Source organism: Podarcis melisellensis (assembly GCF_964234715.1).
Source record: "Podarcis melisellensis genome assembly, chromosome: 9".
Classification (NCBI taxonomy): Eukaryota; Metazoa; Chordata; class Lepidosauria; order Squamata; family Lacertidae; genus Podarcis; species Podarcis melisellensis.
Genome location: NC_138541.1, coordinates 45,949,907 through 45,975,285, shown reverse-complemented (window position 1 = coordinate 45,975,285; position 25,379 = coordinate 45,949,907). Strand labels below are relative to the sequence as shown.

The 25,379-nt window shown below is 42.8% G+C and overlaps 2 protein-coding genes across 3 annotated transcripts in view; one reads left to right on the top strand and one right to left on the bottom strand.

The window, feature by feature from the left end:
* Positions 1 to 13,840, top strand: part of SCRG1 (stimulator of chondrogenesis 1) — a 55,062-nt gene extending 41,222 nt beyond the window's left edge. Inside the window, exons 2-4 of one of the 2 annotated variants that reach the window (XM_081926259.1) lie at positions 4,522 to 4,735; positions 8,238 to 8,508; positions 11,570 to 13,840. In XM_081926259.1, the coding sequence (XP_081782385.1) occupies positions 8,273 to 8,508; positions 11,570 to 11,624 (291 nt within the window). In that variant the 5' untranslated portion in view covers positions 4,522 to 4,735; positions 8,238 to 8,272 and the 3' untranslated portion in view covers positions 11,625 to 13,840. The remainder of the gene's footprint in view (positions 1 to 4,521; positions 4,736 to 8,237; positions 8,509 to 11,569) is intronic. The other variant, XM_081926258.1, reaches the window with a different exon arrangement.
* A 4,167-nt stretch (positions 13,841 to 18,007) lies between these two features.
* SAP30 (Sin3A associated protein 30) lies at positions 18,008 to 25,035 on the bottom strand. The gene is made up of 4 exons (XM_081926227.1): positions 24,059 to 25,035; positions 21,765 to 21,887; positions 20,028 to 20,126; positions 18,008 to 18,301 (listed from the first exon to the last, which is right to left on the bottom strand). The coding sequence occupies exons 1-4, from the start codon at positions 24,395 to 24,397 to the stop codon at positions 18,179 to 18,181; spliced, it is 684 nt and encodes a 227-aa protein (XP_081782353.1). The 5' UTR covers positions 24,398 to 25,035; the 3' UTR covers positions 18,008 to 18,178.
* Between the last annotated feature and the right edge of the window lie 344 nt (positions 25,036 to 25,379).

Genomic DNA, 25,379 nt, shown 5'->3' with positions numbered 1-25,379 from the left:
TGTTCAGGTTTGTGGTGCTTGTCCTATAAGGTACTAGAGGGTTTAATCTTGTCCCCTGTGCTACTGAACATCTATATGAAGTCACAGGTGAGATTGTCAGTACAGTGGTACCTTGGGTTAAGAACTTAATTTGTTCTGGAGGTCCATTCTTAACCTGAAACTGTTCTGAACCTGAGGTACCATTTTAGCTAATGGGGCCTCCCGCTGCCACCGTGCAATTTCTGTTCTTATCTTGAAGCAAAGTTCTTAACCCGAGGTACTATTTATGGGTTAGCGGAGTCTGTAACCTGAAGCATTTGTAATCCGATGTACCACTGTAGTTTGGAGTTGGGCGCTATCAATATGTTGGCGACACCTAGATCTGTTTCTTTTTGACATCTGAATCAAATGAGGCTGTGCAGAATATGGACCATGTTGGGTGAAGCTGGATGAGGGCCAATAAAATGACACCTGGCAAAGGAGAGACCGTGCCCTGGTGTGGAACTTAGGTAGAAGGCCTGATCTTGATGGGGTTGCATTCCTCTCGAACGAGGAGGCCCATAATATGGGAATGCTACTGATTCCTTCATTGTCACTGGAGGCCCAAGAGGCTTGAGTAGCTAAGTGTTCCTTTCACCATCTTCAACTGGTTATTCAGCTTCAGTGTTTCCTGGACAGGGATATTTAAAAAGTGGTTTAAAAACCTGTTCCTATGCATCTATTAAATCTGCCTAACAATGGGATTTAAACTCTGCTCCTGGGGGCCTCTATGTGCAAACCCTGCGCTTTAAAAACAGGCACAAGCTACGTTATTGAAAGAGAATGTAATGAAAATGTTTTATAGATGGTACATGACTCCTGTAAAATTAGCGAAGATGTATAAGGTTGATAACAAATGCTAGAAATGCAAAGATAAAGAAGGGACGTTCTTTCATCAGTGGTGGGAATGTAAGAAAGTTAAAAGTTTCTGGGAAATGATATATAATGAGATGAAAAAAATATTAAGATATACTTTTGTGAAAAAACCAGAAGCTTTTCTTTTAGGTATTGTAGGAAAGGACATAAGAAGAAAGGACTATAAGCTTTTCCAATATGCTGTAACGGCAGCCAGAATCCTGTTGGCCCAGAAGTGGAAACAAGAGGAGATACCGACGATAGAAGAATGGAGATTAAAATTGATAGACTATGCGGAACTGGACAAATTAACTGGGAAAATCAGATTTACTAAAGACCAAAAGTTCATCGAGGACTGGGGAAAATTGGTGGATTATCTGAAAAACATTTGTGGTATAAATACAACGTTAGTGGGATTTCAAGAGGCACTGTAAAAATACGAATAAGTATTATTTATTTTAAAAAAATGGGAGTAAGGAGGAATAATGGCAATATGAAAAAAGGGAATGTGTATCAAAGGTATAAATATGGATGATTGTCAGAGGCGCTGAAGGAAGTTCAAAAGAGGTATAATTTGTTGTATTCGGTTTAAAATGTATAACTGGAGGAAAATCAATAAATTTATTTATTAAAAAAAAACAGGATGAGCACAAGCTGTTTGTTTTTTGTGTTAACCCACACAAGTGGGTCTGTAGAAGATCAAATATATGGTAATTCATATATCCTCTTACTAATACCCATCAGTCTGCTGCTCTGACTCATTGTTTAACCTGCCCTGCTGATGTTGTTTTACCTACAAATGCATTGTCTTCTGTTTTAATGTATGCCAACCTTGGCATTGTTCACTCGATGAAGGGCGGGCTAGAAATCCTTCTACTAAAGAAATACTCCAAGACAGCAGGTCAAATATTTCCCTTCTTCGCTTTACAGGCCTTATGAAAGACGAAAAGCACAGGACAGGAGATGAAGAAACTCATTGCAACATGCTTATAGTTCACTTCCTGCATATTTTCCATTCACAGCTTTCTTTCTGATGGGGTTGTGCACTCTTGTCCAAGCATGGCCTCCTGATTAGAGATTTGGAATCAAATCCTGCAGCTATTCTGCCCTTTTGTTTGAAAGTGCAACAGACACAGGACATGGTTGCTAGCAAGGAGGAGGAAACCTTAGGCCCATGTTGCTTCAGTGACTAAAATATCTGTTCCCAACTATGGCTTTTCCTAGACTGGGATAGCCTGGTCACAATTATCCATGCTTTGTTAACTGATAGCCAATTTTGTTCTGGCCCCTATTCAAGTATCTTGGCTTCTGGACCAAATTATAAATGAGTTGGGCCTCAAATATCTGAAAGAAAGCACCTTCCTTTACCAACCTGCCCATACATTTAGATCAGCAGAGGAACCCTGCTTATGGGCCTGCCTTAAGTGGGAGCTGTGGTACCTGGATGCCCTGAAGGGCCTTATCGGTGGGAGCCCCTCACTTATGGAATAAACTCTCCACTGAGGCGTGTCATTTCATTGATGCGTGTGGTGTTGATGAGTGAAGACTCGCCTTCTTTGTTTTATTCCCTTCCTGCTGCCATGTAGATTTCCACTGAGATTTCAGTTATGGTAACGCATTATTTCACAAATTATGGTTTTCATGTATAAGCAGTCCTGTCCCAGGACCATTTGGTGAAGGGTGAGATAAACATACTTGAAACAAACATACACAGTTGGGCATGTTAGTTTGGATTCCTTCTTGGCAGTTTTAAAAGAACCAGTTCAAAGGACTGATGCGCACTTTTAAAGCTCTAAACCCCATTGGAAACAAGTACCTTTTTAACATGGCCTTTGACTCCTGAGATAGTATATATTTTAGGACCACCTTCTGCTTTGGATTGTAAATTGTTTTAACCAATTACTTTTATGCTAGTGTATTCTGCTCAGGGGCCTCCTGGTGAAGGACAGGTAAGAAATCAAATAAATAGCAACAACACCTGAAGGAGCTCCATCTTCCATGACCACCTCTCTGTGCTCATAGTTCATCTGCTGATGGCCTTCTTCAAGTGCCTCCATAGAAAAGAGCCATTTTGAACTCAGCTACCCCAGCTATGGAAGGGACTTGCTCCAGGCCGCTTGCCTGATGGCACTTTCTTTTTGGTGCTAGATGAAAATATTCTTATTTGTTTTACTCTCAATACTTCATAAATAGCTCAGGCAGCTTTTGATGTACCTTTAAGTATTCTTGACTGTTCTTTCATCTGCCAACTCATAGTCTGTTTGCAATTTTATGCATTTGTACATTTTGGGGAGATGGGAACCTTGTAACCAGCTGGAATCAAAGTTGAAAAGCAATAAATAAAAATAAATGGACAAGTGTGGGGGGGAAACAATAACAAACATGACAGCTTTCTCCAGAGACCAAAACAGTGTCATTTCTTCCTGACTGGATCTATAAATGCCGAGTTCACATGATTACCTATGAGCATGTGAGCACATATAATCTGTAATTTTGACATATAATTTTATTAGGATTATTTGTGTTTTATTCATATTTATTAGGTTATTTTATTTTAAATGATTGGTACTACCAGTTTTTTAAATGAGTATTTTAGATTGCTTTACGTTAACCACTTGGTAGAGCAGTAGTCTTCAACCTTTTGAGACCAAGACCCACATCTGGAGACCCATTTCTTAACCCTCCACCCCATATTTGTATGGTAGCAGTGCTGCTGTTGTGAATAGGCAAATGATCCAGTAGAGTGGCTACTAACCCGCAAGTTGAAAACCAGTGTCTTACGATATTTTTTACTGAAGTAGTAATACAGTAAGCCCATAACTTACAGGAGGTTGCATTCTGGAGCTTGCACCGAAAGTCAAATTTGTGTATAGTAAAAACCCATTTGGTTCAATGGTGGGTGGGATGGCCAAAGCCATTTTTCCTGGAGCCCCACCCCCTTTACATTTTAAATAAATACATTTTTGCCATACTCACAAAGCTGAATGTGCACCAAGTTAAATGCACTTGTTAGAATCAGAGTTGGAAGGGACCTGGAAGGGAATCCTGTGCACAGCTGTCCCTGGGTGGGCTCAAACCACCAACCTTCTGGAAAACTGCCAGTTGCAATGACCTATTGCATCACAAGGCTTCCTTACTCTATATAAATCTTGCCAAGTAACATAAGTAATGGGTGGTATTCAATTAAGCTATACTCATGGCTAATTAATGGGCATGGCTAATCTTAGTAAGTCTACTCTTGAGTAAAACTTAGCTAAATATCACCCAATATTCCCCACAAGGGCACTGTGGTCTGCTCACATTGACAGATGATTGCACGAAGTAGCCTAAGGTTGCTTAATTGAACTACAACTCCCATCATCCCTGACTAGCAAGACCAGTGGCAAGGGATGATGGGAATTGTAGTCCAAAAACAGCTGGAGGCACAAGGTTGGGAAACACTGGCTTAAAGGGCACCATGGCTCTCAGTGGACTTACTTGTGAGTAAACATACCTCAGCTCATGCTGCCCAACTCTGATGCACACACTTTGCTATTTATTTGCTTTCACACTGCGATATATTTCCCCTTCCTGTCTTTGGTAATTTTATTTTTATTTTACATTTTGCTTGAAATTGTATGTGTAGACCAATTGCTTTCTGTTGGAAAGGGAGAGCTCTTCATTTCTCTTTTGCCAGCTTCCTTGCCGTTCTCTCCTTAGCGACAGTCTACCACTGGGAAATCAAGAGTCAGGACAAACAAAGGAGCATTTATCCGGGATTTTCTTCCAGCCCTCCTTCCCCGCAGCATCTCCCTTTAGCTTGCTTCAACATTTGAAAAGACACAACTGGCAAGGAGGCAAGAAAAATAAGCAAACAAATAAGGTATGTCTCTTCCCTGCCCTATGCAAATGATCCTAGTTAATTAGTTTTCTCTGGGTTGGTTCTAAGAGCTAAGACTAAAGCCACGTGTGCGTTGAACCCAGGCAAGTGGAAAACAGCCCAAGAAGGTGGAGGTGACCTGCACCTCAGTTGGTGGATATGAAGAGGTATTAATTTGCTTAACAGCCTTGACTAAGTAGCTGAGGAAAGCTAATCTCTTTTCTTTGTTATGAATCCAAGAGAGAGAGCTTAAAAATACAGGGTGTGCAATACTACAGAGCAGTGCTGGAAAAATTAAATTTTGATGTGTTTAATATAGTGAATGTCAGCAACAAATGCATTCATTGAACTAGAATATCTTAAAATTATATGTTTGCCAGTTTGCCAAGACAGACAGTACCACTATGTGTGAGATGGTGAGCAGAGCAGCGAATCCACCAAGAAGAGATTCCATGAATTGACTCTTTGTGAAAACAGACCATCAATTCCATGATTCTTTAGAGGCACTAGGGTTGTTGTTGTTTGACATTAAACCCCCATTTAATTTCTCCAAAGAAACCAGAATGTACATGGATATTCTTATTTGTCATCTTCATGCCCACTCTTCGCTCCATAATAATAATTTCCAGCACTGCTCTGTAGTATTGCATACCCTGTATTTTTAAACTCTCTTTCTTTGATTCATAAGTGGACACACACACAAGAGGAGAGAGAGAGATATATATAGTCTGCCTGCTTGAACCACAGCAGTACCAAAAATGATTAGCACACCTTTCTGATTCCAAGAAAACAGATGGGTGTAATTCACATCACCTCACTTACTACAGAAGCCTGAAAATAAGACACAAGTGACAAGATGTGCACATCAGCATTGTCAATGGGCTTCCATAGTAGCTAGAACGTGGATATTTGGTCCACACAGTCCAAGTCACATTTATTACTGGGAAATAGAACCTTTTTGACATGAAACAGTTAAAACTCAGGATGTGAAATATACCTCTGAACATAGACCAGTACTCCAGCAGAGAGGGAGACAAGGGAGCTTGGGCAGTAAGATGGGAGGCAAAACACACTGGAAAAAATTGAGGGCAGTTTTCCACTGTCCAAATTCCCACAATTAAGGAATTTACAGGTAAGTTGGATTCTTCTCCTAAAACTTTTTCTTCTTCCTCTGTTACTTTGCTGTCATTTCTTATCAGGGTCATTCCAAAAAGCCCAAAGAATAGACTAACTTCTCCGAGTCTGTTTCTCATGCTTTTATCCATCACCACAATCCATTTTCACATTAATCTGTGATTTTGAAAAATATTTCCTAAAACTACATATTTAAATACATTAATAAATGTTGTTAACTCAAAGCATATATTCAGATCTCTCTTTTGAAACATTTAAAATGCTGAGAATGTGTAACAAAGAGCAAAATCTGTTAAGACTGCCTATCTTAGATTATGTGCACATCTGATATGAGAAATTAGGTTGCTTTTGTACAGGATCAAATTCTTCTAACAGATGGAGTCTAACCTTGAACAGAAAGGAGCCTTGAAAACACTGCACAGGGAGTGTGCTTTTGAAGTCATCATTTGGGTAGTGTATCATCCATAACACTCAGCAATTTAAAGCAGTAGTGTTGTACCTTGGTTGATGAAAGCCTTGCAAGTCAAATGTTTTGGCTTCTGAATGCCACAAACCCGGAAGTTAGTGTTCCAGTTTGTGAATGTTCTTTGGAACCCAAACATCCAAAGAGGCTTTTTGGAACCCAAACATCCTGCAGCCAACTGGAAGCAGTGCCTTGGTTTCCGAACGTTTTGGAAGTAGAACAGACTTCCGGAACGGATTCTGTTTGACTTCTGAGGTACCAATGTGGTGTCAATTAATGCTCCCTTAATAAGTTTATAGTACAAACCATATCATATTGTTTAGAGCAGGCATCACCAAACTCGGCCCTCCAGAAGTTTTGGGGCTACAATTCCCATCATCCCTGACCACTGGTCCTGTTAGCTAGAGATGATGGGAGTTGTAGTCCCAAAACATCTGGAGGGCCGAGTTTGGGAATGCCTGGTTTAGAGCATAAAAACAATAGGTCCTCTGCACACACACTTTCACCTCAGGCCTCAGAAAATATGCTGGGATACCAAGAGTAAACACTTCAATATCTTATTTGGGACCTTATTTGGTACATCATTTGGACTTTCCTCAAAGAACATCAACAAGCTTCTTTAGTTCTAATCCACACAACAGCTGAGGACACATTTTAGGATTCACTGTTTTTTAAAACTGGCAACACCATGCCATCACCATCTTAAATACTGTAAACGATACAACAATAGATACACTTGGAACATAGACAATATTTACTTATTGTGTTGACTGAGGGATCAAAGTGCTGGAGAGATCCTGATGTACATCTATACAACTGGGGATAGCTACTATCTGGTTCAAATCCTGTGCTGATTGAAGTCAGAGATGGGCATCAACCTGGAAACGAGGGCTGACTAGCAGCTAGGAAAAAGAGTGGCTCAGGAATATTGGCCGCTGCACAACACAGTGGCCTCTGTTAAATCCCATTGCTATGGTTAAAGTTACTGTATTTTTCGCTCTATAAGACGTACCAGACCACAAGGCGCACCTTGGAGGAGGAAAACAAGAAAAAAAATATTCTGAATCTCAGAAGCCAGAACAGCAAGAGGGATCGCTGCGCAGTGAAAGCAGCAATCCCTCTTGCTGTTCTGGCTTCTGCGATAGCTGCGCTGCCTGCATTCGCTCAATAAGACGCACACACATTTCCCCTTACTTTTTAGGAGGGAAAAAGTGAGTCTTATAGAGCAAAAAATACGGTGTTTTTTAAAACACCCTCTGCTTCTGGCAGATGTGACAATCTGGGTCAGAATGAGAATCTGGATTGCTCTAGCAAGGATTTGTGCCTTAGCAACACATTTTCCAGTTTCATCATCTGTGCAAGTCTCAGAACATTTTCTGAAACAACCTGCTGAAAAAATCACTTGAATTTAACATGTTCACATAATTTCACTGTTTTTTCCTGCCAAACGTAATACAAAGGAGGGCATGTGTGTAGTTCCACCCAACACCTTGCAAAGACCATCACAACATCGTGGAATTGCCAATTTCTCCTAGTTTTTGTATGCCATTTTCACAAATGTGCCCATTTCTGTGAGCAATTTCCCCTAGTATGCATTTCTGTATGTTATTTTCACTAATATATGCATTCATATGCACACATTCCCCTAGCATATGCATATTTGCAAACATTGCTTAGGGAACTGCGTTGCGAACTTTGGGCAAGTGTGAATTTCATAGGATGGCTGTGCTTCAGTTCTCATATTCTTTTAGAAAGTGACAATTTGGTAAGATTTGGCTTTAAATGCAAATGGAATCAAACCTCTCCTATCCATGGATAGTAGAAAAACAGAGCTAAAGGGATGGATTTGATAAATAGACTGATTGTATGTCGGCACCCAGCTAAACGCCTTTTCTTTTCTCTCGCTAGCACTATTCGCAAACTCTTGCCAAGATAGCACAAAAATGACGATGCTCTCCACTCTTCTATTTCTGAGCTTTCTGCTTGGGACCAACCCAACACCATCTGGCCGCCTCTCCTGTTACAGGAAAATATTAAAAGACCACAACTGTCACAGCGTCCCAGAGGGAGTGGCCAGTCTTCGTCCAATTGACGGGCTTCTTCAAGATCACTTCTGGGAGGGAAAGGGCTGTGAGATGGTCTGCTATTGTAATTTTAATGAATTGCTCTGCTGCCCAAAGTAAGTAACTTCTTTGACTCTTGCTTTCTTTTCTTTGCAAGGAGAGATACAACAACAACAACAACAACAACAATAATAAATTTATTATTTATACCCCGCCCATCTGGCTGGGTTTCCCCAGCCACTCTGGGCAGCTTTCAACAAAATATTAAAATACAGTAGTCCATCAAACATTAAAGGCTTCCCTAAACAGGGCTGCCTTCAAATGTCTCATAAAAGTCTGGTAGTTGTTGTTCTCTTTGACATCTGTGGGAGGGCGTTCCACAGGGTGGGTGCCACTACTGAGAAGGTCTTCTGCTGGGTGACCTTGGGCTAGTCACACTTCTTTGAAGTCTCTCAGCCCCACTCACCTCACAGAGTGTTTGTTGTGGGGGAGGAAGGGAAAGGAGAATGTTAGCCGCTTTGAGACTCCTTTGGGTAGTGATAAAGCAGGATATCAAATCCAAACTCTTCTTCTTCCCTGTAATTTGGGCTTCTTGCAGTGAGGGAACCGCCAGAAGACCCTTGCGCTGGACCTCAGTGTCCAGGCTGAACGATGGGGGTTGAGACTCTCCTTCAGGTATACTGGACTGAGGCCATTTAGGGCTTTAAAGGTCAGCACCAACACTTTGAATTGTGCTCGGAAACGCACTGGGAAACAATGTAGGTCTTTCAAGTGTTATGTGGTCTTGGCGGCCGCTCCCAGTCACCAGTCTAGCTGCCGCATTCTGGATTAGTTGTAGTTTCCGGGTCACCTTCAAAGGTAGCCTCACATAGAGCGCATTGCAGTAGTCCAAGCGAGAGATAACTAGAGCATGCACCACTCTAGCGAGACAGTCAAACAAAACTAAAGTGTTTAAAGTTTAATGATGTGCACCAAGTCCCACTGAACTCAACGGGTCTTACTTGTGACTTCATATGCATAGGATTTCATAGCTTCATTGAAATCAAAAGCAGAAAAACCCTCCATCTATTATTATCTAACGTCCCAAATGATGAAAAGACAAATAAGCTCATTTCAAAGCTTCAGAACCAAAATATGACATAGGAGTGCTATGGTCCGAAGACATGGCACAGGGATCTTGCCGAAAGTAAGCAACCTTGGACAGGTCAGAACCTGGATGTACACTGTCTGAGGGAGGCACTGTAGCTCAGTGGTCAAGCATCTGCTTTGCATGCAAAAGGCCCCCAGGTCAACACTCAGTGACTTTAGGTAGGGCTGGGAATATTCCCTGCCTGAAACCAGAGCCACTGCCAGTCTGTTTAGACAATATGGAAGTAGACAGACCAATGGTCTGACTTGGTATGTCAAGTTTCATGATGGGTCATTCTTAATTTTATTTTTATTTATTAGATTTATATACTGCACTTCATTGTAAAATCCCAGGGTGGATTCTGACTTCTATTTTAGACCACCACCACTCTTTTCCTTACCTAATAAATATTCAGATATTTTGGACCTAAGGATAGCTAACAATATGTAAGCCCACTTAAGTCTTTGGTGTAACACAAACTATAGGACATAGGGCCACTGATTCAATAGGTGTGTCCATCACGGAATTTGGGGTAGAAATGGTTGTTCTGAGGACAGCACTGGTTATTACAAGAGCACCTCTGTTGCTGCTAATTTCAAAGATGAGCAGCATAGACAAGAGGGGCAAAGGGAGGGGGTGGTATTTTGGAGATAGCAGTGTGTGTACTGAGGTGGTGGCAGTATGGTAACTGGAACACACAACACCATGAAATCAGGTTATATGGAATAAGTAACAGGTAGGTTCAGGAGCTAGATGCTTCACATTTTCCCTTCTCCAGTAGTTCCTTTCAACCCTATTCTGTTTATCTGGCAGAAAGCCCAACATAACCATGCAGAACATTGTGCTGTTGGGGAGGAAAGTAAATGGGCTTGGTATTTAGAAATTGGTCAATAACCCTCATTTCCAGAGACATTAGGAATTCAGATAAACTGAGCTCTTTAAGCTCTATCTAATTCAGGGATGGGGAGCCTGTAGCTGTCCAGCTGTTGTTGGACTACAGTCCTCATCAACCACCTGCCAGCATGGTCAATTAACAAGTATGATGGGAATTGCTGTCCTGCAAAATCTGGGGGGCCACAGTTTTTACATCTCGGTGTAATTCATAGGCCATACAGAGACAGTGGCCAATATGCATAATATGTATACCAATATGCATAATTGGTATACAATATGTATACCAATAAGCATAATTGGTATACAGAGAACAAAAAATGGTTTGCAATAAAAAAGGAAAAAAGAACTTAGCAGTGTTCTTTTAATGAAACAAGTGTTTGAATACTAATGGAGCTTATTCTGAAGCACCACTGCTTTTAACGGGGCAGTTTTAAGTAAGTATATTTTAGGACCCATATATTATTAAAACCTCACATGTGGTCCTGAGCCTTTTAACCTAAAGTTCAGGTAGAAGCCTGGGTAATTTGCATTTAATGAAATGATTTGCCTCCAGTTGCAGTAGGGAAATTGAAAGACCACCTGGAAACTTCAATTGGTCCAAAATGTGGCTGCCTGATTACTATTGTCACCTCTCTCTTGTAAGATCTGCATTGCTTACTTACTTATTTCCTGACTCAAGTATGGGTTCTAACCTTTAAATCCCTAAATGGCTTAAAGTCAGGTTACCTGGAAGACTACCTACTCCCACAAGAGTCTGGCCAGAAGTTAAGGTCAGCATTAGTAGGTCATTCCTTCTTTACATGGAATTAGACTAGTAGGAGGAATTCAAGACAGAGCTTTTTAAATGGAATGATCACTGAATTGTGGGAATACACTCCCCATGGAGACCTACTAAGCTCCTTCCCTTTTAGTCTTCAGACAGTTGCTGAGAACTTTTATTATTTCCAACTTCCTTTTTACATTTAGTTGCCTGCTTCTAATTTGATTGCTGGCTTTATAAAGTGTCTGCTTTTATAGTTGTTTAGTCTGTCTTTCATTTATTGTGTTTTCATTATTCTTGTAAGCCACTTTGCATATTTAAGAAACACAAGAAGAATGAAAGTATAATACCTATAGCATACTTCCCGATTTGAATTTCTGCCAATTTCTTTCAGGGGTATCTTTTTTGGGCCAAAAATATCATTTGTGATTCCCTGCAACAAGCCATGAAGAAACATTGCGTTTGAGAAAGGACGGCAAATGCAGGACTTTGTTCATGAAGAGTGGAATAAAGCTTATGTGGTCATCAGGTCTAAAGAAGATGGACTGTGAATGCAATACGGAAGCTACAATAGCCACCATTTTTTAGGCATTCAATGTTATGTTTAAACAAGACTAACAGCACCATGTTTACCATTCATTGCATGGGTATTACCTCCAAGGAAGTAGACTTTAGGGACAGTAAAATTAAAGTTAATAAAACCCCATATGTAGCAGAGCTCTCAAATCTAATTTGGTAGTGATGTTGATGTTCGTTGACCTGACCTAAGTAACATACCATAGAAGATACACTTCTTCTCAGTGCTGCTTGGGTAGGATTGTCTTAATAACAAAGACTAAATTATCTAAGACTTAGCTAAAGTGTTGCATATGACTGTTTTCTTTAATTCTTGGTGTTTTAACTATTTGTATGCAACTTGAAGCATCAGTTGTTACACAAATAAAGCAAGATGTAATTCTCAATTCTCTCATTTAATAGACTAAGACACTGAACTGCAAGCGTAATTAATCCCATCATACTACTTTTTAAGGAGTTCAATGGTCATTTAAAGTGATGTAGTTTCCATTGAAACAGCTACTGCACACTTCACAGAAATTGTTAGCACATTTGCAAAGCTAAGCAGGGTCTTACATGGTTTGAAATTGGATGGGGGACCATGTGTCAAGATGCCTGCATTACAGGGGAATGACTGGGTGACCCTCAGAGCGTCTCTTCCAGCTCTACAATTCTGATTATATTATCTACCCTGGAGCCCTTTGATGGCAATTCTTTACATTTTGGTTTCCCCGTGCCCTCTCTCCCTGTCTCTTGCCATCTCTCTGAAGATGGGGCTGTTGCGACTAGTGGGACTTTACAAGCTTCTACATACATTTCAGTTATAAAATTCTAAAGACACCTTTATGCTTTTCTGTGGTTAAGGAGACACAGCTGCTATAAAAACAGACTTACAATCAAACAGCAGCTGATCACGCATGGACTTGAATCAAAGCTCCATAAACACAACACAACTTCAGCTGGTTTAGATCAGGCCATGTCTGAAAAAAATACCTGGCATTAATAACTTTAAATGCGTCTCATCTTTAAAGGAGAACACGGAGACATGAGTGCAGACATGCAAATTCATTTTTAAGCAAAATAAAATACAGCAACGCGTTTTTCTTTTTCAGTTTAAGTCCCATTTAATGTTCCTTCCTGCATTTTGGGTAAGTGTTCAGTGCTTATTACAGGACGGCGTGGCAGGGTGGGGTGTGTCACTGCGACAGGGGTTAAGCATTTCTTTCCTTCCCAACACTCCATTCCCCCCCTGCTTTTCTTTTCGGAAAAATGGCACCAGTGTTCCATTACATGCAATTATTTGCATGTAAAACCAATTAGATTTACTCCTCGCAGCTCTTTGCAGTGTGCATTTTGCATGACATTGGCCATCAACACCCAGCCAGCGACAGAAGTATTTGGATATGTAGAACAGGGCATGGGCAGACCTCTTTTGCTTTATCAGCAATTCTCATTCCAAGTACAGGATAAAAGAGAAGAAATTCTGTGCAACTGCGGAAGCACTAACAAACACAAAGCCTTCTTTGTGGAAATGATAAAAGGGTCGACAAAAAGTGCCTGGAGAGAAAAAAAAAGGCAAAGGAAAAGCAACAGATACATTTGACAACAGGAAGCATAAAGTATTTTTCATTGATCTATGAAAACTCCTGAAGCTTCCAAATGTGTTTCACCTAAAAACTGCAGGGAAATACAATATAAACTATTAACAGGGCTAGCCTGCACTGAAGGCACATTGAATAACTCATAATCTGTTACAGATTCTGCCCATTAAGGTATTTAAATGCTGCTGGCATGTGTTTTATTTTTGCATAGTAAGTACAATGAGAGGAGACTAATCTAACCATCTTCAGCTCTTAAATTGTTCTAGGTAGCCCGTTAGTAAAATTATTTGATACTTATGTACCAGGGGACAATCCAACAATTTTGACACTGCTTAAGAATGGGTCAGTAAGCTGCACTGAACACAGAGGGCCATACTTCAGAGTATACATAGGGTTGCATTTTACATTTCACGGTTAGTGGGACATGCCTGCGCAACTTGTGACGCTCTGAGCTGATTGTATCTCCTTAGCGCCAGCCACGATTTGTCGTCTAATTGGGAAGAAAGGTTTTTTTAAAAAAAAAATGGGTATGTTTACTATGGAGAAATAAAAGCTTGGGGTGGAAAAGCACAGAAATGCAATTTCCAAATATTTAAAAGGCTCTTGGGTAGAAGAAAAAAATGCTCAATCCTATTCCTGAGACTGGAGCAAGAAATATGTTTCAGCTACCAGAAAATTAATGATAAAACACTGCGAAACTGTCCAAACGTTTAAGGGAAGCAAATAAATAAGCTGCCTGTGGCTGTTGTGGCTTATCTTTTGCAGTATTTAATTAGAAGCTAGATAGGCAGCTTCTTAGAGCAGCGAGGGGCGGGGATTTCAGCCATTCATTCAACAGTGTGCACACCTAGCTCAATTTTCTCAATATGATAATTGTGTTTTGCATTCATCTTACCTTTATCAATCTCAAGAGCCAATCGAAGTACTCTCAATGAAGTCTAACGCTACTGTGAAACAAAGCAGGATTAACTTCCTAAGTGTTAAGCCAAGTCTGCTTCTAGCAACACAAGAATATTATCCTCTTGTATCACAACACAATTTATGATTGTTCTACATACTGAAGTATTTCACAAAACAAATGCTGCCTATGCAGTAAATACCTTAACATTTATTTATAGGCAGCCCCTTTCCCCCCCATTTGTAATAATGATTTGTGTATGGTCAGTTCAAAAAGAAGGTAATGCTTGCCTACATACCAAAGGTAAAGGTAAAGGTACCCCTGCCCGTACGGGCCAGTCTTGACAGACTCTGGGGTTGTGCGCCCATCTCACTTAAGAGGCCAGGGGCCAGCGCTGTCCGAAGACACTTCCGGGTCACGTGGCCAGCGTGACATCGCTGCTCTGGCGAGCCAGAGCCGCACACGGAAACGCCGTTTACCTTCCCGCTGGTAAGCGGTCCCTATTTATCTACTTGCACCCGGAGGTGCTTTCGAACTCCTAGGTTGGCAGGCGCTGGGACCGAGCAGCGGGAGCGCACCCCACCGCAGGGATTCGAACCGCCGACCTTTCGATTGGCAAGTCCTAGGCGCTGAGGCTTTAACCCACAGCGCCACCTGCGTCCCGCCTACATACCAAGACTGATTTAAATATCCCTTTGAGCACTCATATAGTCCTTTTCCCCCTAAGTGCTCATTTGTCCTTCTCGAACTAGACTTTTGGCACCAGTCCATCTCTGCAGTCTGAGGTCATATTGAATGCTGTGCCTATTATGTCTGCGACTGCTCTGAATTTTGTATTATCTACAGTCTTCTGTCTAATCATGATGTTGAACAGTACAATGTAAGGGTACTAGTATCTCCCCTTGAGAAAATTTAATACCACTGTCGCATACTTGTCCAAAGTATGCTTTTTTTGCAGCTGAATCGAGCAGTTCTTATTTAGGTATGCATAGAGTCATGAGGCCACAGAAACAAACACACCTGTATAGTAATCAGCTATATTTAGGTTTCTCACATGGGGGCTAGAAGGCTATTATAGGAAGTCACCCCACCAAAAAGTTATGGTTACACTACATGTTCACTCATAAGCAAGTCCCTGTAAATTCAAGGGGACTTACTCCAGCATGTGCATAGGATTTCAGCCTAACTTTGGTAATCTATTCCTTTCGGCAATGTTTCCGCACTATTCTGCTTCTGATCCAAAAGCATACAAAAGGGCAGGAAAAGGCTTATAGGTTTTTATCTCCCAGGTGCCTCTATGTGGGTTGTTGTAATCGGTATTCAGCCGTAAGGCAAAGATTTCACATGACAGCGAACACTACAGTACAACTTTTTTTATAACTACATGCAATTCAACCAGGGTTTCTAACTTTCTACAGCTTTGCCTTTTGTGTCAGTGGGATTCATTCCTAAATTCTAAGAAAATGTTACATAACAGCACAATGTTGGAGAAACTCTTGGCATTAACTTCTGGCCAAAAAACAAGATTTATACTCACAATCAGATGGTATAAGATGACAGTGTTATAACTTCAGCCTCACAGCAATCCTATGCATACAGTCGTACCTTGGTTTTCGAACAGCTTAGCTCTCGAACGTTTTGGCTCCCAAACGCCACAAACCCGGAAGTGACTGTTCTGGTTGACGAACTATTTTTGGAAGTCGAATGTCCAACGAGGCTTCCGATTGCCTGCAGGAGCTTCCCGTGGCCAATCAGAAGCCGCACTTTGATTTCTGAACGTTTTGGAAGTCGAACGGACTTCTGGAATGGATTCCATCCGACTTCCAAGGTACAAATGTACTTTGCTGGAAACAAGCCCTACTTAACACAGTGGAACATATTACTGAGTAAACACGCGTAGATTTGTGCTGCATTTAAAATAGAGATTTCGGTTGCTTTTCTAATCACAAATTCAAACCCAAGTTCTCAAACTGTCAAACACTGGTTGTGGTTTTCAATAAAACAGCATCTTTAGGTATCACTTACCTTTTGCAGGCTGCATCTTGTCTAAACTGGAAGTGACAAAACATCAAATGTGACTTTCAGTACAGGTGATGGCCTTGAGAAGAGCAGGTGGTTTGAAGATAGCATGTAGGGTTGGGCTTACTCATATTGTGCACTGGCACAGAAGAGAGGAAAAGGGTATGCTACACAGCAGGGCCCAAGACCAGGAAACAAGAGAGTACATTAGGCTGCACACTTGAAGATGTGTTTACAAAGACCCACTTCTACTGTATAGCCAATTATCACAGTTAGTTTCTAGGACACCAATCACCTGTCATGGCTCTATCTAGAAGAAGCTTGATCCCAGCTATTTTAACTGGCAACTGGAGCATCTGCAACCCAGATGCTGTGTATACACCCCCTCATCCTAAACAGAAAAGCAGATCAACTTGGAAATTGCTCGTTGGACCCATGTGACAGTCCACCTATAGTGCTGAAAACCGCTGGACCACCTTTTGATATTGCACAGTATTACAAACAGAAGATACAGTCACTTTTCACATCATAGCTGTTATATTTAGTAAGGCAAAAGGAGTGGTTTTCTCTTTTCTACTACTGAAGTGCAGAAGTCAAACAGTGCAAAATACATTACTTAAGAAAGCAATACAAAACACTATTCCCCAGTGGGAATACTATACTGGCTACAAGCCACTGAGTCCTCTTTTTTTAAAGCTACTAAAATTTGTGGGAGTAATACACCATCAATGGTTTGTCAACTATAACCCACCCACCCCCAATAGGAGAAGCACTATACCAGAGCTTTCAAAGCTTTTCATGTTGGTGACACACTCTTTAGACATGTATCATTTCGCGACATAGTAATTCAGTTTTGCTAGCAAACCGAAGGTTAAACTAACCCCTTTCCAGCCCTGGGAGGAGCGTGGGGAGCATTCGCGAGATACACTAACATGTCACAACACACAGTTTGGAAAGCTCTGCACTAGACAAGAAACAATTTTGCTGTTTATAACTGTGGTAGTCAATATGGAACTGCGACCAAACCTTCTTTTGGAAGTATGCAAGACTCAACAGCAAATATTAAGATTCATTTTGAACATCCTGCTAAACTGTGGATTATGTTACCATAGTTTAGAACCCAAACCATAGTTGGAGCTTCTAAACATACACATATTCAAACCTTGCCTTATAGTCAGTTGTCTGCTTTCATTTTTTCTGTTCTCAGCACTTACAAGTTTATTCCCCTCTTTTATGGCAAAGCAACCTTGGGCAGTGGAGCAACAACCATACCAATAGGTTGTCAGTTCAGGCACTGTGTTAAAACCACCAAATAGCACAAATTATTGCTTTAAAACTCATTTCAAACCATGGTTTCTGTGTCTGGTTTGCCACCCTAACCATATGTCATGGTCTGCCAATTCAGACATCATAGCAGCCCCCAAGAAATATTTCTGAACCATGGCTTGGGATGATTTTTGAACCAAACAAAAGATGATACTGAGGAGGAAAAAGCTTCAGAAAGTATGTTAAGAGCTGTGTTACACAAAGGTCTCTTAACGTATTATTCAAATATAACCACTCATCTTTGCAACTGAAGCACAAATTAATTCATCATGAAGCACGACCTTGACACCATTAGCTGTCTCCCTCCCAGCCCTGGAGAGATTTATAGGAGATATTTTTGGAGGGCAATCCACATTTCAGCTTATTTTTACAAACTGAAAAGCAATATACAGTAATAGTCTTATACACTTGCCAGACACCATACACATGAAGGTGCAGCAACACCAATAGTATTTATTTAAAATATTTTTACCATGGAAATATCATTTATGAGCAGTATTTTTCCCAAGAAAAATATCAGAATTCTCCATCTGAATGCCAGTTACAAAGAAATCTTCAGCAAATCCAAAACAGTCTTTACACCTGCAGTTTCAAGTTTGCTTATTTAGTGAACACCACTGTCCATTTTTAGATCAGATTTGTTCTTATCGTTCTTCACAGAGTAGATGAAATAGGCCACAGTGTCTTTTTCATTCACCGGAATCGTCCGAAAATGACACCCAATTATCTGCAAGAAAAAATATAGATCCTTGAACATAAGTAGGTATTGTGCAGATTATTTATGAAGAAAACATAGTAGAATCTAGCCTGGCTTTCAAACACAAGTTCTTAGAACTTGACCATCAGAACTTAATAGGTGGTGCCAATTGGCACACAAGGAACAAGACACCAGTATTTATCTTATACTGATTTAAAGAATTGTTGTCTCACTTTCCTTGTGGAAAAAACTCCCAGAAAAGTTTAGGAATATCAGTGATAAAGCATTCTACCCTATTTTCCAAGGAATACAGAATGCTCTTCTTACATTCATCCAATGCAAAAACATATCACTTAACTAGTCAACCCTGCTTGGCAGGGGGTTGGACTCGATGGCCCTTGTGGTCTCTTCCAACTCTATGATTCTATGAACTCATGAGATGTTCTAAATCAGTTAACAACCTGCTGCCCTCCATATGTTTTGGACTACAACTTGGCGCTAACCAGAACAGTTACTGGTTTAAGTTGTAGACCAAAACATATGGAGGGCACCAGAGTGGTGAAGTCTGTCCTAAACTGTCCAAATATAGAGGCCAAAGCAGTGGTGGTAACTGGAAACTCTGGAGCCACTGGGAACTATTTCCATTTGTCCATTTCAGCAAAAAGCAACTGGAAGGAGCATAGCTCCAACTCACTGGATCCAACATTGTCTGGTCCCTAAACAGGGAGAGAGATATAGTTCTACCAAGCAAGACAAAAGCCCATACAAAAAGGTAATGGCTGTTATTGAAAACTTGTTCAAGAGTTCAACATTTTGAAGTGTGGAAGAACAATGGGCTACAAAAAAGTAGTACTGGGACTGGGAATTTAATTATTCAAAAACAACCTAGAATAAAAACAGGCAGTGAAGTAGCCAGGTCTGTAGATGATACCAAAATACTGAGCATGCTAAACCAAATGAAAACATTCCAAAAGGATCTCCAAACTTCTGAAACACCCCTAAGAATCTCAAAAACAGTGTTTGCCTTAATAGCCACCCTCCATTGCTTTGTCTACATTACAACATCCAGTAATCATCTGGTAAGCAGTGAACTCCAGAAGTTGTTGCATGAAGAACTACCTGTCTGCCTTAAGCTGAAGGCTTCCTCTAGCTTTGTAGAATCTAAGATGACCCACACAATGCAACAAGTTCGAAAGAATCATTATCATACACTGTTCCACCGTTGCAGCATACTCAGCTGACATTTTCGATTAGTTTTCCACTATGTCTCCAGGACCTCTTTCTTAGCTGGTTAAAGCCAATTCAGACCTCCACCAGCATTTATGTGAATTAGTGCTGTCTTGCTTCACGCTCTTTGCAGCGATAACAAATATCATCATTATGTTGCCCAGCCATCCAACTTGCCGGTATCCTTGAGGGTCCTTCACTACCTGCTTAGGGCTTTAGCATCCCAAATGATTTTGTTTTGTGCGCAATCTTGGTTACATCTCATGTACACAGTCCTATGCATGCCTACTTAGAAGCAAATCCCACAAGATTTATTCCCATTTAAAATGTTCATAGGATTACAGCCTAACCCTGTCAAAAAGCTGCATAATCATCAGTATGAAAGTGTATCAAGGAAGCAAAAGTCAGCAAAAAAGAAAGAAGTCATGAGAATGCAAGGATTTGAGAACTCTAGTTCAAAAGAGCCACATAATCTAGCACATTGTTTCTTTCTTTTTACTAAAGTATAAATAAGTGAAATTGCACGTACTTCAACAAGCTGTGCTTTGTTAAGTCCTGGTCTGGTCTGTAATTTGAAATGCCTTTTGTATCTTCTTAGTGTGTTTACTTGCAACTGAAACAGATCAACCTGCAAGCAAATGACAAGATTCTGTTAACTCGAGGGCCATGTCAACGAGTTATTTTATAGTGTGCATGCTGCACAGAACTTTCTGGGCAATGTGCTTTCCCTTGGCCTCTTAAGTATATTGCATTACATGAAGCTTCTCTGCCAGCAACAGCCACCACCTGGAACAGGCAGTGTCAGAAATCCTAAACTCTAAACATGGTAGATTACATGTTTTGCATGTATATCTGAAGGAGCATCTCCACCCCCATCGTTCAACCCGGACACTGAGGTCCAGCACCAAGGACCTTCTGGCAGTTCCATCACTGCGAGAAGTGAAGTTAATGTGAACCAGGCAGAGGGCCTTCTCGGTAGTGGTGCCCACCCTGAGGAATGCCCTCCCATCAAATGTCAAAGAAATAAACAACTATCTGAATTTTAGAAGACATCTGAGGGCAGCCCTGTTTAGGGAAGCTTTTAATGTTTGAAGTTTTATTCTGTTTTTAATGTTCTGTTGAAAGCCGCCCAGAGTGACTGGGGAACCCAGCCAGATGGGCGGGGGAGAAATAAATTATTATTATTATTATTATTATTAGTAGTAGTAGTAGTAGTAGTAGTAGTAAGGTAAAGGGACCCCTGACCATTAGGTCCAGTCGCGGATGACTCTGGGGTTGCGGCGCTCATCTTGCTTTACTGGCCGAGGGAGCCGGCGTACAGCTTCCGGGTCATGTGGCCAGCATGACTAAGCCGCTTCTGGCAAACCAGAGCAGCACACGGAAACGCCGTTTACCTGCCCGCCAGAGCGGTACCTATTTATCAAATTGCTCCTTTATGTGCTTTCAAACTGCTAGGTTGGCAGGAGCAGGGACCGAGCAACGGGAGCTCACCCCGTCACGGGGGTTTGAACCGCTGACCTTCTAATCGGCAAGTCCTAGGCTCTGTGGTTTAACCCACAGCACCACCCGCGTCCCTTTAGTAGTAGTATAAAGCCCATGTTTCAATCCCCAGAAACTCCAGCTAAAGTACCTCAACTAAAGTAGTAGGTGCTGGGAAAAGCCTGCTTCGAGCATTGGATAGATGTTGCCAAAATTATGAACTAGATGGACTAATAGCCATTATGCAGTATTCAGCAGCTGCCTATGCAATGATCCACACTGCACGTTGAGGCAGTGGGAAAATGCAGACACACATTGTGAAGCAGGCCTAGTAAGGGCCTTTACAGCAAATGAAACGGAACTTCAAACAGACAACTCTACAACAAGTATTTTGTACAGATCATACACTGGGGCGATCTAGTGCACTTGCTTCCTCAACTTGATTCCCACTTTAGTTGTTTTGGACTAAGTCCCATCAACCCCACACAGTACAACCACAGTCAGGGAAGATGGAAGCTGCAGTCTAACATTTCTGGAGAACAGCAGACTGGAGAAGACTGGTCTGCACCTTCATGCTCCCGACTTCTCATTTTTTTTAGAAAGGATGAGCTTAAATGTCAATACAATCAAGGCACAATAAAGGAAACATACAAAAGGATGTGGGATTCAGTAATTAAAAATGTCTGTATCACCTAGCGCTTAAAAAACAACAATCTATAACATTATTTTGTATGGCCTCCACAAAACATTTGCCTACATGGAGATAATACCAGGAATATTAATCTACCTCTGGAGCGTCAACATCTTGCACTGGTGAGTCACCATCATCATCGCTGCCTTTTCTCTTTCTTCTGTTTCGGACACTTTGAATTAAATTTTTGTGGAAATCACAAATATAAAGATGCCTTGCCTGAAAGTTTTTTAAAATAAAAAAACAACAACAGGTTAACATTGGGCAGCAACAACATTCTCAAACTTCACAACTCACAAGCTAAAGGACACCAGTGATTTTCAGTAAAGGGGTCAAGTTGCCACAAACACATTCAAGGGTACCAAAAGCTGCCAGAGAAATCTTGTTATGTTAACAAGCTACTGCAGTGTTACCAGCTTGGCTCAGGAAATGCCTTTTACCACTATTTTATTCCCATTGGCTAAGTAAAAATACTGTTATCAGAAACTCTGTAAAGCCTTTTCACAAAAGTGGGCAGAATTCAATGATAGGAAAGTGACAAAAGTCACATCTTTTTTGTTACTTCTAATAAGATTTAGTATGTTAATGGATGTAAACACTATTTCCACCATTCAAGAGTAGATTCTCTATACAAACTTATGTTTCTTTGGATTGGAAATCCAAAATTTAGGATGCTGTGACTGAGTTAGCAGCTGCCAAGATTCAGGGCCAAAGGGGTCTTTTTAATTTAATACATCTGTACACAAAAACTGTCTTTAAAAAAACAAACAAAATAGAGAATGCAAATGCCAACCTGAAGACACTTAACAGCATACATCTCAAACATATTTACTTAAGCCATTGCTTCCACTTGGGTTCACTACCTAGAAAGTGTGTTGAAACAGCATCCTAAAGCTGCAATCCTAAATATACTCAGTGGGGAGTAAATCCCCACAGAACTATCAATAGATTTACAGTAAAAACCCTGCAGGATTGACTGAAAATCTACTAGGAACTACTTTCATAATACAAACTGAGGAACACCTCCCCCACCAACCCTTCAAGTTACCTCCTGGTATTATATTTGCAGTATGTTATTAGCAACCTTTATTTGCTGCCAGGCATCAACAATACACTTTTAACTGAGTCGGTAAAATAAAAGAGATTCAAAATACAGTACTGTACTTGTTCGTTCCAGTTAAAAAGCGCAAGCAGAGTGTTAGCCATGCAATAGGGAGCCATGAGCCGGCAGACATTTACTCCGCAGGTTAACGTGCTCCGACTTGAGGAATGTCTGTTGTACTAAATGGTTTTCTCTCTCTCCGCCTTTCCTTTAAACATGATGGAGGGAGTGAGGGTGGGGGAAGAATGAGGAAGACAAGTCGGACGACCAGCCTTCAGGGTTTCCTACGATTGCGGGTGTTTCGCCGAAAGAGAAAGGATTATAACGAGAGAGCCTGATGGCTGCCAAGGGAAAGACGACACAGTGGCAAAAGTAGGACGTGCAACACTGCAGCACGAGGCGGAGCAGCCAAGTACTGCCCTCTCTAGAGAAACAGAAACACTCCATGAAGCACACACGTACACACACACGACTGGTCCTGGGAGAAAGCGAAAGAGAACCGGGATTTCTGACGAAGAGACGAGCACACACGATCACTACGATTTGTAAAGGGGGTTGGGGAAGAAGCAAAAGCCAAACCGAAGGGGGGTGGGGAGAGGAGAGAGTAGCCACTTCCACCCGCACTTACAAAGACCAGTAGCCCAGCTTTTGCAACGTCAGCCACGCAGCCAACTATACAGCAAGGGCACACACAACAGAAACAGGGAGAAACCCACAACGGCCAGCCAGGGGGAAGAAAGCAGAGCAAAAAACAAATCCAACTGCCTTTTACTGCCTCCGTACTCCGGGTAAAGAGAGCGGGGGTGCTATAACAGCCTATCCACGCAAACACCTTTCATTGATTTCCTTCTTTCTTGTTAACTCACTCGGGGCCGGGAATGGATGGGCTGCAAGGGGAATGGGCAAGGAGATAGATGGCTATTAGCTGGGCTCCCCCTTCCAGGGCATTTCCCGGGGACTGAACGCCAGCCAGATCGCCCAGTTACAAAGAGGCAAAAAGGCAAGGAATGCCGCGTAACACTGGGCTTCCCAAGGAAGACCATCTCGCCCATTCATTTCCCCCCCCCTCGGCTCGCTTTTGTTTCCTCCTCCATCGCAGCGTGCAATGTTAAACGAGGAGATCTGGGGGCTACTAATGTTTTCTGTGCTTGCAGCGGGGCTGGGGGAGAGCGAAATGAAATGAGAGAGAGCAGGCGGCGTAGAACTGCGACGCCTTCGGGTGGGATCAGGCAGGAGGCGACAAAGCTATCCCGGCAAAGGAAAGCGAGTGACCTGAGCCGGCACTTACGCTCTTGTCCAGCTCGATCTTCACCTTCTTCTGCGAGATGCTCTTCTGGATGCGCTTGCTGAAGCTGGCGTTGCCCGCGGCTCGGCTGCACCGCTCGCCTTCCTCCCGCAGGCAGCACAGCTGTCCCGCGCCGGGGCCCGCCGCGCCCGGAGGTCCGGCCGAGCCCGCCGCCGTGGCCGCAGCGGCAGACGAAGCAGCTCCTAGCCCGGCCGGCGGCTGCGGGAGGGGCGGCGGCGGCGGCAGGACTTCCACGGCGGCGGCGGCGTTAGCCACCACGGCCGGGACGGCGGCAGCTTCTCCCCCGCCGCGGGTCACTTCGTCGGGGCCGAAGCCGTTCATCGCCTACCTCCGCCCGGGCTGCGGGCTTTCTCCGGCGGCAGCCGATGCCTCGAAAGTAAAGTACAACTCAACGGGGCGGTGTTGCTGCTGCTGCCCCCCGCCCCGCCGCGGACGCTCAGACGCCGCCTCCGTCGCTCCTTTTGTCAAGGAGCAGAGGGGAGGGAAGGCAGCAGCGGGCGAGGGCGCGAGAGCCACCCAGATCCCCTCCTTGCAGCCGCCCCTCGGGGTAGCGCGGAGGGAAGAGTAGGGGGCTTGGACCCCGCACCTCCAACTCTTTGCAGAGGGGGCGGCAAGCAGAAAACGTCCGCTCCGCTGCCGTCCTCTGTTGGACACCGGGAGGGAGGGAGGGAGGAAAGACACAAACACCCCTCCTCCCTGTGTGTGGAAAGACTGGACAGGACGAGGGAATCGCTTCCCTTCGAGCAGCGGGTCCCGCACTGCGCGCAGCCGCCCGCCCTCTCCGAGCAATCAAAGCGCTGGCCTCCCTCTCCTTCGGGCTACGGGCAGAGCAACTCCGCTTCCTTCCCTCTCACGTCATGTGCGGCGGACTTTTCAGCGGTTTCCCTGTTGCTACTGCAGCAGCAACCTGCCCTAATGTGTGCGCTAGGGGTGTTCTCCGCCCCCCTCCCCATTCCTGCTCCTTCTGCTCTTTTTACCCCCGCCTTCCACAGGCGCTCATGGGGGTTGTAGTTTTTCGGCACCGCTTTCGCTCAGGTCGCGGACGGGGCCAGAGACTACAGATCCCGAAATGCACCGCGGCGCAAAGCCCCCTCCGCCGGGGTTAAGTATATTTACCAAAGCGAGCAAGGGAGCGAGCTGACGAATTTGCAAGCGTCTCCTCGCCTGGGCGCGCGCGCACCAACACAACAGGCCATTTTACTGGCTCGTAGCGAGGGAGATGCTTGCAAACCACGCACCAGAAAGGTCTTTCCGCTCGCCTTCCCTTAGAGGATGTGTGCAACGGGGAGGGGGTTAATGCGTT